Source organism: Alternaria conjuncta (assembly GCF_024043145.1).
Source record: "Alternaria conjuncta strain BMP 0040 chromosome Unknown scaffold_4, whole genome shotgun sequence".
Lineage (NCBI taxonomy): Eukaryota > Fungi > Ascomycota > Dothideomycetes > Pleosporales > Pleosporaceae > Alternaria > Alternaria conjuncta.
In genome coordinates, this window is record NW_026250093.1 from 2,037,281 (window position 1) to 2,049,167 (window position 11,887).

At 51.6% G+C, this 11,887-nt stretch overlaps 2 protein-coding genes across 2 annotated transcripts; one reads left to right on the forward strand and one right to left on the reverse strand.

Moving 5' to 3' along the window:
* Nucleotides 1-5,435: 5,435 nt before the first annotated feature.
* Nucleotides 5,436-8,253, reverse strand: J4E85_003546 (uncharacterized protein; the record flags this gene model as incomplete). Its single annotated transcript, XM_051467813.1, has 3 exons — nt 5,436-5,820; nt 6,807-7,677; nt 7,734-8,253. The coding sequence occupies 3 exons, from the start codon at nt 8,251-8,253 to the stop codon at nt 5,436-5,438; spliced, it is 1,776 nt and encodes a 591-aa protein (XP_051328972.1).
* A 255-nt stretch (nt 8,254-8,508) lies between these two features.
* On the forward strand, nt 8,509-9,036 carry NUT2 (RNA polymerase II mediator complex subunit; the record flags this gene model as incomplete). Its single annotated transcript, XM_051467814.1, has 3 exons — nt 8,509-8,530; nt 8,577-8,694; nt 8,748-9,036. 3 exons carry the CDS (start codon nt 8,509-8,511, stop codon nt 9,034-9,036), a joined length of 429 nt encoding a protein of 142 aa, XP_051328973.1.
* Nucleotides 9,037-11,887: the final 2,851 nt, after the last annotated feature.

The following is an 11,887-nucleotide window of genomic DNA, read 5'->3' on the forward strand; positions in this document are numbered from 1 at the left end:
CGAATTGGACATGTCACTCATCCAAGGGCCTGTGACGCCTGTCACAGCACGTAACGCTGACGACCACTTTCTTTTGTGGAACAAGCTTCCTGAATCGCTTGGGTTTGGAGTAGCAAGACTGTGCAACACTTGCGGTCTAGAACACCGGGATCAGGGACATACACACACGGCTAGCATTCTGCATTACAGTCACCGTTTGGATTTTCTTTCATTGCCGCATCTTGCCGCATTCTCGCATCAGCATCATTAGCATGGCTTCTATTTCTCACTACTCCTTCATTGACTTTCATTTTCAATCTTCCTATTCCCTTGCTCCACGAACCACTATACCCCCCTCTAGCAGCGCACAGTAACCTGACTGTTTTCGACTTTATCCCCTTACCTAAAACGAAGACTGTATCCGCCCACGCGGGCCAATATTCTGTACGCTTCTATTTGCTGCTTTCAAACGTTCCATTTACATTTGCCTGGCGGCGCTCATACGTTGCACTGAGTCTGAAACGGCGCGATGGGCCTCGTACGCACTGCTGTGCACCTATATGTAGCTTCTAATATAGTTACCGACCCTTGCCGCAAGACCGGCCTCACGAAAGGGTCAATCACGCTTGAAATGCGATTAATGCTCAATCCACCGTGCCATACGATTGTGCGTCTGATGTCACTAGTCAGTTTCGTCCGATCTCAATCTGATCATGGTCAGACTCAGCCTAGTTTTGGTGGAGCACCACTGACACTTCACTGATCGGCAAAAGTCTGGCTCATGAACGGCTGGTACTTGCCGCTTTAAGCCCCCGTGACGGAGCTTTCGGCATCGCATTGCAACACCGTTATAGCAACGATGTGCAACAAACTTTGGCATAGCCCGCCGAAAAACAACACTGAATTTCGGAAAATACCTTGCCGACAGACATGCCGATCGCAAGGAAAAGCAGCATTCGTTCGTTCGGGCTTTCCGCATCCTGGACACGGCCAAAACGTAAATTGCATGTGAGACTTGCAGGTTCAGTCGGCACCAGTTGGCCCCCTTCCCCGCCTTTGCACGAAGCTCGGACACCTTTTGACCTGGCGCACCTTGCACATCCTTGATACATCACAAAAGTACATATATACATATCCAGATACATCGCTTGAAGCGATCGCAATGCATAACGATCGATGACGAGGCTCGTATACGAGGAAGACAGATCCTCAAACTGTTGAGCCTGATCTAGATGCCCGCAAGCGTGAGACATTTGGTATCCCGTCTCCCCGCGCGCGCACCATACTCAGCTGGAAAGTTTGCGCATTTGGGTTCGTGTCAAAGGGCTGTCCCGATCTGGATCAGGGATGAGACGAGCGCGAGCTTGGAGAAGCGAGGGATTGGCGTTGGTACGGGCTTTCTTTGCTCAGTAAAGTGGTTTCGGCAGCGCAATCGACGCAAGGCGCCCTAGGGCTCCATCATGCCGCGGGGGCGCACGCACTGGACTCAGCTCTTTGCTGCCCTGCTGGGCTGGATAGGGAGCTTGGACCCAAAGGTCGTCTCTGCAGCGAAGCTCGAGTTTCCCCAAACCCTGGAGCGAGTCGTGTTTGGGGCTCTTGCTGTTCCGTACTGGATTAGTTGCAGCTTCCTTCGTTTTCGGATTCCCTTGCTCAATCATGACGAACATAGCTGTAGCACATAGAGTACAATCCACGCTTCCGCGGGTGAAGCAAAAGTTGGGCAGTGTTTTGGAAACCAGTTTACTTATTTCACAAAGCCGTTACTTTTGCATTACGGGTATTATGCAGCCCGTTTAACTTCACCCTGCGTTCCGCGGCGCCAAAAAGCAAAAAGGTGAGCAGTCCAGCGCCACTTTAGTTCGTCCTCTCTAGCCGCAAGAAGAAGCAAGAAAAGGTAAATGTCGTCGGTGTTCCCCACCACCATATTTTGGGCATCCTTGCAGTGTCACTCTTTTTTCTTATCCCGCGGATGATGGACTGTTCGTTTTGTCCTTGCTTCTTCCTTTTCTCTGCAACACATTACTGTTCGGTACAGTACCGGTTCGGTCCGCAGCCGAGCCCGTTCACTGGCTCACACGTTGTCCAAATGCCGGATGTACTTCCTTCGCAGGTTGAAGCTGCAGTACATAGCCTTGTACATTGTGCAGCTCTATCAAAGAAAAGAAAATGAGTACAGGGGGCCTTGGATGACAACTAAAAACGCGTGTTACGTAGCTGTCAAAGTAAATAAGCAAAGGTAGTAACAGTAGATGAGGGGACGCGCAATGGGGCAGATCTGTACTTGGTGTCGCAGTCCGACTTGGTTCGGCCCTTTTCTCGCTCACGTCGTTAGCTCGCGGTGTTGCGCGCAATGGCTAGACCTCCGTGAGCATCAAATCGCGAACACGCAATCGCAGCGCCCCCCATCGATCGGTGAAGGCCTGCGTTACCGTCCCTTGAACCCCCTGACCATTGGCAAATCCAAGGAAAGAGGCCGACAGGTTCGTAGTACCTTTGTATTCGGGCCTACGTCAAGCAGTGGTGGCAGGTTGTAGCGCAAGAGGCTAGGAAACCTACACCCGAAAGTCAATTATCGCGTTAGATTGCTAGCTCTCGCCCTTGTCTCCATCGCAATTCGAAGATAATGTTGGGCTAGTCCGCCAATAGTGAAGAGGCTGAGAGCGTTCCGGTGACCTTTAATTTTTGCCCTAGCATCTAATGCACAATGTGCTGGCGATAAGCATCGAAAAGTTCATTACGATGTTCGCGGTGCTAGGTCATGCGGTACCCTGCATTAGATCGTCCACGTGATTGAGATTCGATGCTGTGTAACACGGTACGGAACCGGCTAAGCAAGAGAACAAGAATGTCGAGGTACAGAAGTGACCACCGAAACCCCTTCGTGTGAGGTGCTCCCGACAACGTTGCCTGAGCACGCGTACTTCCAAGGTTACTTCTGAAATCATTCATGGCATTGCGGGCCGTTGTTCGCACCGTTTGTTCGCCCTGAGGCTTGTGTCACGTGCCGTTTGATGGGCTGAGGCCGGTGTATCGTTTTTTGGACCTCGCAGCTGACAAGTCTGAGCAACGCTGATTTGCACGATAGGAAATTGAATACACCTTCGCATCGCTGTGTACAAGCGACAGTACGACGCGCGCGCCCGTCATTGACGTACCCGTCCCGTCAATCTTGCACTCCCTGTCAGACGCACACATCCGTTGCTCCAGAAATGTTCTTCGATTCCCAACAACGGGTCCTCGCATGAACTGGTGTCGCAAATACCTTTGTTGGCGAATGGATCACGACTCAGGAAGATGTGAGATTGGAAGCGGGATATACAGCTCGCCTCGATGATGATTGCCAATTGGCGTCATTCAGCGATCATTGTCATGCGCTGCGCAGCAAGCGAACGTCTCGAATTTTCCCTATCCCGAAAATTCAGGATTGGCGAACGACTCAAACCGTAGCCGCGTACGCCGACTGTTCCAGAGTGGCTGAGGTGAGTCTGCCGTACGCCTCACTATTGAGTCTTCATGCCTTGCGCAGGATGACGATAGTTTGGTAGGATATAGTGATTGCCCACTACGGGTGATGTTTTGCATGTTCGAGTCAATCCCACCCGCTGCCGTACCTGCACTAACGTTCCGGGCTCTTTAACCGTTGAAACATGGGTCGATGTTCGCAACATTGATGCCCATGACAGCCCCTGATGAGCACTCGCTTGACTCCAAACCATGGTAGATGCTGGATCGCCGGTGCTGGGATCATGGGCATTGTGCCTGGGATCCTGATGCGCTTGCCCCGGACCCCGTGCGGTTCAGGAACAGGCGATGTCGCATCTTGTCAAATGCTGAACGGCGACTATTACTAGGATCATGACTTTCCGTGTTGCGCATCCCGCGGCTTCGCGAACCAGGTCCCTGTAGGGGTTCCCTCGTTACGCCCTGGAGTTCGAGGAATTAAAGTTTCAACGGTCATCCGCGCCGAGTCAGGCAAGGGCCAGCATCACCAACACTGACGTCTTGACACTTCGGCCGGCATAATCGGCGACCTGAATCCTACGCACGCGCCCACAAAGCGCGCGTTATTCGATAGGATCAGGATGGGTTTTGTTCGAGATGCAGGACAACTGTGCCGCAGAGGCAGAAAGAAGGCTGACTCGATCGTTGGTTATGTTCCGCGTAGTTGCTGCCCAACCGAATTTTGAAACACGTTAGCGGCAGGCTGTTCAGGAACGTGTTGCCAGGAACCGCAACCCTTGCGGAAGCGATAAGAGATAGACGGCTACGGGCTGAAGGCGCATGCGGGGTAACTTCTCTCGACGCTTTAGACTTTTCAGCCCACCCTCGCTTCTGCGATGTTCACTCACTGAAACCCCACGGTTGATACATCGCCTAAGTGAGGCTGAGTTATATTTGCCCTTGGAACAAGGGTTCACGGCGTAGCCGAAGAGGAGCGCGGCGGTAAATGTGATCCGCAGGCAGAGATTCCAAGGCGCTCTGAACCAGAACCTTTGTTATCTCGCTAGGCGGGGCTTGATTGCTGATTGTATGAAGGTGCGGGGCTTAGACGAGCTCATCTTGATACGTGAAGGTGTGGTGAAGCTCGGAACGCTACGTTAGATAACCAGGGAAGATGCAACGTCGTCTACAGTCCTTGACTCTCTTCAGGATCATGCGATGGTACTGCATCGTGAGCTCGCATCGTAACTGCGACGGAGCTGGGCACATAGTCATCTCGTATTCGATTAGTTGAATTTATGTACCATGGCGCGCCCTGACAACGCATGTCGCTTGTCGTCCAATATCTACCTTTAAGGCTCCCGGTTGTATGCATTTTATCCCCGCGCAGATGTACAGATGACACGGACCGTCGCGCTCACCGAGCGACATGCAGATTGTTCAAGGCCCTCATTCGCAGTAAGTCTGCGTGAGTGGTGTCTTCCCTGCCGCATACCAACACTACCAAGATTGAGTGCTGCAGCAATCATGGTAAAGCAGCTCAGACTAAGCGATGGCTTGGTGGAAGACGTGCACGGTGGGGCACCTCGTGGTTCATTCTTTGTAGTTTCCGTCCGGCAATATCCCGAATAGTCAGGTGCTCGCCACGGCATGCAGCCAGCCCGGAGTCTGGATGCCATGTGCCTCAACAATTTTCTTAGGGAATTTTTTGATTGGTCGATACCCCTCTTTTACGGTCAGCGGTGTACCTTTCCCACCACACTTTGCTACGAGCGCACTATGAGTTGGTATACGTGGAAGTGCACGAAGCTGCAGTTTCGCCGCTTTAGTGAGTTGCCTTGTGCTGGTTTGATGGAAGTATGTATGCGATACAAGGATTGGAGTTCACCCTCGTCGAACGGGGTATGAACGGCGAAGGTGACTGCGCGACGGGCCGTGCCCAGCAGCGTTCGAGTATCTGGCGGTGAAAGTTCGTAATGTATGGGGTTCTAACTTTCGGAAGCATGAGAACAGCATCAGCTAATGCGCTCCTCCAACAGATCCTTTACGCCTTGTTCTCCCAACTCCGGAAACAGACGCAGAACAACCAGCTCAACGATCTGAAAGACGAGGTGCTTGTTGAGATAAGCGTCATCGAGACAGTCTAGTGTGTTTGCGATCTGTCGAACCTGCTCATCGCGCTCGTAGCTCGCAAAGAAAGCGGCTGCTACTTTCGGTGGTACTAAGTCAAGTAGTCTGGCGGCACAGCAGCGCTTGATCTCCTTGATTTCCTCATACGTTGGAATCTGACGTGGGGGCCCGAGCGCGTTGTTAGGGAAGAGTGTTGCACGAAGAGTCCGAAGCGCCACGGGAAGGAAAGCGGGGTTCAAGATCTGCGTGTGGAAAGTATGAGCGAGGAATCTGCAATCGCGACTGGTTAGCAGATGAGACTTGGATATGGCTAGATTGACTGGTGCGAGATAGGCAGGACGGGTGCGGTAGGAGTTGGACGGATGAAGGAGTCCGCGGGGCGTTCAGCTGGTGACCACGAATGATGATGTCTGCGGTAGCAGGCCCGGAGCGTCGGACGAGAATCGAGTCGAATTGTTGACGCGGCCCATAAAGTGAGGCGCACGCCCATAGCAAGCGAGATTGATGGTCATGCCACTATGCAACTTAAAGCAGGATGTCGTCGTGATGGATTAAAAAGCCATTCCCAATCTTTCGGGAACAGCATCATTCGCCGACTGTTTCAATGCGCTGCTCAAACAAACTAAGACCATATTGGAGTCCGAGGAGTACGTGCAGGATCCTCAACAGGATGACGGTAGCGATGAAGACCGAAGAATGAGGCGTAATCAGCTGTTGGCGGGATTCATGGTAGGGCCAGAGTTTGTGGCCAATGTCGTGCTCGAACTCTGTACGGCCAGTCCCGAGAGGGACGACGGCCGGACGGTGTGAGCAGATCAACCGGCGCGTAAGCGGCCCTTCCACAAGAGCTAGCATCGCGATGACGGCTCAGGGAACAAAAGCCCTTCGCACGACCCGCAGTATTCTGTGGTCGCTGATGAGAGGCGCAGCACCAGGATTGGTCCGACCTTGATGCAGGCATCGTATGGTCGCTCATGGTGTTGACAATGGCGACGGCCTAGAGTGTGCCAAGCCTCCTTGTCCGAAACGTGTCGAGTTGCCGCCCGGAACGGGTGCCGAGGCTTGCATAAAGCGGTGCGCCACGACAGGGTTGTTTTGGTGTGTGAGCCTGCGGGCCGTCGCATTCGCTGAAGCGAAGTCAAGTGACTTGAATCGTATGCGGAGCTATCTCATCCTGCGTCGCACGGTGCCACAGGGATTGACCAGCTAGCCAACCAGGGGATGCGAGTGAAGAAAGAGATATTATCGTAACTTACCTGTCCAATACACCATTGGTTTCACCCACCCTACCTGGGCCGAGCAGTGCTCCACGATGAAGCATGGAGATGAAGCCCAACAGCCAAGGCATGCGGACATCTAACTCGGCAAGTTGCGCTACACAGCTCCACAGGCTCATGCTTACTACAGGCCGTTTGGCCTCCAACGGGCGCCTGGAAGCCATCTTTTCCGCTTCCAGTGCTTGCGATTGATTGGCTGCTTCTGCAGATGACTGCTCGGTTGTGGCAGATCTCAACGGAAGGGAAGATAATGTCGTAAGACTCAAGACCACCGCGCGCACCGCAGTAAACGCCAAAAATGCGTATTGGATGATCGCCCATAGTACACCCGAGATGTATAAGGCCGATGTCTTGTGACGACGCTGGCCGGCGTCCAGTGGCCCTTTTGGACTAATTTCTGACCCTTGATGCGTGGACAGCAGTCCGTAACGCTCAAGACGGGTTAACGACTGCTCCGCATCGGCATCGTCCGATTGGGAGTCCTTCTCTTTCGCAGCATCGGTCTGTAAAACCTCAGCTATTCTTGTGATGCCCTCCCAGAGCACCCATCCTTCACAGGCTTTTCCGCTAATGCCGTTTCCAAGGATCATCTCTGCGAATATTTCGCCTACCAGGGCGCGTAGACACCCATTTTTCAAGTCTTCTGTCGGTAGTAACAGGGCTAGCACGCCATGGATGAGTAGTTGGCGCCACGCCGACTCGCTTTCCCGCTGTTCAAGGACTGTCGCCGGAACATCATCGGTAGGCACAGGTGATAGTGCAGGGTGCGGGTGGAGCGTATGATATATCAGACGAGGATCTGATACTAGTGAAATTGACGAGGCGGCTTGCGTCTTCGCTATTCGGAATGCTGACAGGGAAGAATTAGACAAACTTCATGCGACAGTCCAAATTGAAATAACCTACAGGTCAGGTGGGCTTGGAGTAGCTCAGGTATCTCATCTAGCAATAGTGATTCGAGATCGACTTTCCTGAGGCGCTGCTCCAGACCTCGCGTACAATGAGCGATAATCTGGATCACTTCATTGACAAATACTTGATCGGGAGTTATCTTGGAGTACCACGTCTGTACAAACTCCTTGATGATAACAGAGATGATGCCGTATAGTTGAAGATCGACCTCGTTTGAGCTCGTCAAGGGTGGCAATACGTCTTCAATAGGACGAGGTGTACTGCGTCCTTTCTCGCCATTGCCAAGTAGCACATTGTGGGAGCAGAGAGTGCGCCGAATGAATGCTGCCGTGGATTTATCCGAGGTAGTATCTAATTGAGGCTTCTGTGTGTCTGCTGAGCGTGTTGTAGCCGCCACACGGGAGTGGTTTTGCACGTTGGTCCCCGTGGCTCCCGGGGTCGACGATGCTGAGGCCTGGTAGCTTGGTGGCTGCGCAAGAGGGACGTCTGGATCCCGGTTCGTACTCTCTGTCATTGCAACGTGATGTTCATCGTTGCCAACACCGAATGTAGTTTTCGACACGTGATAGCGCGCTGCGACACGATTCGTGATGAATGTGGTCGTGGAGTTGGTACTGGCGAAGGAGCGATGACGACAGAAAGTCAACCACGGCCGGGATTAGCCGAGCCTTGGCGCGTTCCTCTTTGTGACGCGCGCCGCGTCGGCCATCGCACAGCACCAGCCTTCCTAATACCAAACCTCACAGCACCACTTACTCTCGCCAACATCATGGCAGAGTTAAGTCCCGATGGTATGTAGTGCGGTACTTCTTCGGCTCGTTCTAACGTGTGCGATAGCGGCGATAATCGACGTGGAAGGTCAGCTGAAAGACATCGTGCAAAACCTCTATAACCTCATCGTGCAAGCGTACGACCACCATGGAAGCAAGACGCAGGAGGCCATAAGGCGGGAGATGTATGCGATAGCTACACCTTGCGTGTAAGCTTTTGAGGCTAACCGTACCGTAGCCAGTCGCTCGTTCAGAACCTGGTTAAATTGTCGAGGACAGCGCCGTCCGTGAACATCAACATTCCTCCAGAGGTCATGTCCTATGTTGAGAACTCCAGGAACCCGGATATCTTCACGCGCGAATTTGTTGAGACCGTGCAGCGAATGAACCAGATGTTGTACGGTCGCGTCGACGCATACCGAGCGCTTCAAGAACAACTCGCCCTGCACGTCTCGAGCGCTATTCCAGAACTCAGAGAAGACGTGACCTCTGTTGTCGAGTCTACAGGCGGCAAGATGCGCGTCTAGGCTCATTACCTTCACCAGACCCAGGTGAATACCTTGAGCGGAATCAAAGTAGCTCCGCAACCACAATATAGATGCTAGAACAGCACGGACACATGCGACGACCAAACCCAGACCACGGAATGTACCAACGAGTACCACATAGCCAATACATTACGGGCGGTGATGGTTACGACTTGATTGGTATACAGATCAACACTCCGACAGGTGGGGAAGTGCATCAATGAATGCGACCTCGTCCAGATGCTTAATGAGTCGACTCCGACAATACTCGGAGTAGCATTGGATGCGTCAGACATGGAGATAATCCCCAGAAAACACGAATGAAGATGTCGTTGTAGATGCTGTGCTCTTTTGGGAAGAGATATTGGCAGGGATTGCATTATCCAACACGTTACAACGAGCTTACTTCTCAGAAGGAACAACAACACTCTCAATCTACTAGATTTGATTGCAGCTATCTCCATGCGTCCGTCACATCCGGCTGAGCCACATTGCATCCCTTACTTCTGCTACCGATTCAGCATGGCGCGATGCTTCCTCTAGACGGCTGTTACACACGGCATTTCATTGATGTGTAGGGGTTAAACTATGTTTCATTACATCGCATTCGTCTCTAGCATTCTGCGTCATGTCTCTTCCCATTGTATTGTGCAATGAAGGATCTCGTACGACGTAAACCTTCGGCATCCTTGCATAACAGCACACAATCTCGCATTACCCAAAACGATGCTGGTTCTCGCTGATCCCGGGCACTCTTTGTGAAGATCTCGGCGCTATTGAATGTCGGGCACTTCATCGCTCACATTCAGCGTTCCTTCAGATCCACTTCGGTTCTTTGTCATACTTACAAACCGTGTCTTCATATGAGACCTATGTTAATATGTGAAGCAAGTCTCTATCATATAACAACGTATGGATGCTAAATTTAGTATAATTGCAGCGGTGCGACAATGGGTGTTGGAACTCTCGGTCCGATGGAGATGTCATGCGTTGTGTTGACAGTGTACACGACTCGCTCGGCCGAGTTTCGCGTATAGCCTGACCATAGCAGTTCTTTCCAGGAAGCTATAGCGATACAATAACATGTGAAGGCAGCCGCTCACATCATCCGCTCTGCTCACGTACCGACTTTGGTTGGACGCAGTTTTAGTGAAATCGAGGATTTGTTACTAACAACAACATTAATCGGCCACCATTGTCTAGTTACAACGGGTTGGAATACGCTGACCTAAAGCTTTGCTAAAGGTATCAATTCGTGCGAGGTGCGCACGCAACTTCACAGTTTCTGTCGATTACTTCATTGACGCAGGCGCATCCTGATGAAGATGGATGTGCCTCAAACCCCTCTTGGTGGCGTTTGTATGTCATTTCGCATTCTTCACCTTTCCCTGATCAACTTACTGCACCCCAGTTTGGACACGATGTGAAGCAACGCACCGCTATCACTGAACGGGAAAGAGACTGCCGTTGAATCTAGATGAAGAGCTCCTGTAAACGCTTGTATGAGTTCTTCCGTAAATATCCGTGTGGTTGGACATTCACTGTCTGATTTTGGCTTACGGCACGCAAGCTCTATCATTCACTACTTAGCAAACGAATCGACTGTGACATCATACGCATACAAGCACTGTGACTCTCTTATACACGGTTGCACCTGCTCTCTATATCGATCGAGTCTTTTATCGCCCCTGTTGTTTTACACTACGCACTCACTAGCAGTCCAAGATTCTTCAACCCGCTTAGCCCACAAACGCTCCAGGCACTAGCGAACGGACAAACAAATTGATCACGCCATAGTCTAGTCAACTGGATTCCAGAAAGAGTTGAAGGCCAACATGACGTCGTTTTTCTCCAGGCCAGTTGCTCCTACATGGACTTCCAGATGCCAGAATGCAGCGCCGATCTTGTCATCACCGGCACCAGCGACCGCATCAAGTGCGGTGCATGAGCTTTGCGACTCCCCAAATGCATTCGATCGTCCAGAAATCCAACGGCTCATATCATGGGAGATTGTCCCTTGTCTACATCGACTACCACCCTCCCCCGTTCCCAGCCGTTCACCGAGCCCCGAACCCTCTCTCCCAGAACAACAACCCTCAGAAGACATACTTTGCAAAGAATCTCCAGACACAAGGCCAGAGCTCTCATCATCTGACTCCTGTCCCCAGATGAGCACTTCCTGGATATCCTTCGAAGAGATAACACACACCGAAGCTACCTACCCTCCTGAATACACAATACCCTTTGAGTTCGATACAGAAGCTTTCCCTCCTCATGCACATCTTTTTCCCTCCTCACCAAACGGTACATGGCGTAATGAGTCCGTCCACGCGTTGACGCATCCTACAGCTGTTGATTACGCAGCGCTGTATGCGAAACTATGTACACTGGCCGAGGAAGCAACGGATGAGTTCGTTGCAAGAGTAAACCAAGCATTCGAAGGTAGGGACGTACCGGCAATGCACGATAAGGTCATGCAGATCTTTCCTTCAGTCTCAATGCCGGATATGAGAGATATCGAGAAGGCTATAGATACTGGGTGTGATTGGGGAGAGGAACTCTTTGAGCAGAGAGGACGGAGAAGGACTAGAAGATGGCGGTAAGTGAAGCGTAGGCAGAAGTTCGATGGAGAAAGGAATAAGTGGTTCATAACCACCTTGTTCATAAGATCAAATCTAGGCATGCGGAAGGGTAGTGAAGCTAAATATTGTATTACATTTAATTATCTTCAATGCCTGAACGGCCCTCTGAAAGAAACGAACATTAGTCTAACAAATCAGCGTTGCCGTCGCCATGAACCCCCTCGCTAAATCAACAGTTTTGTCTATACCGTAGCCGTACTAAAGATTGT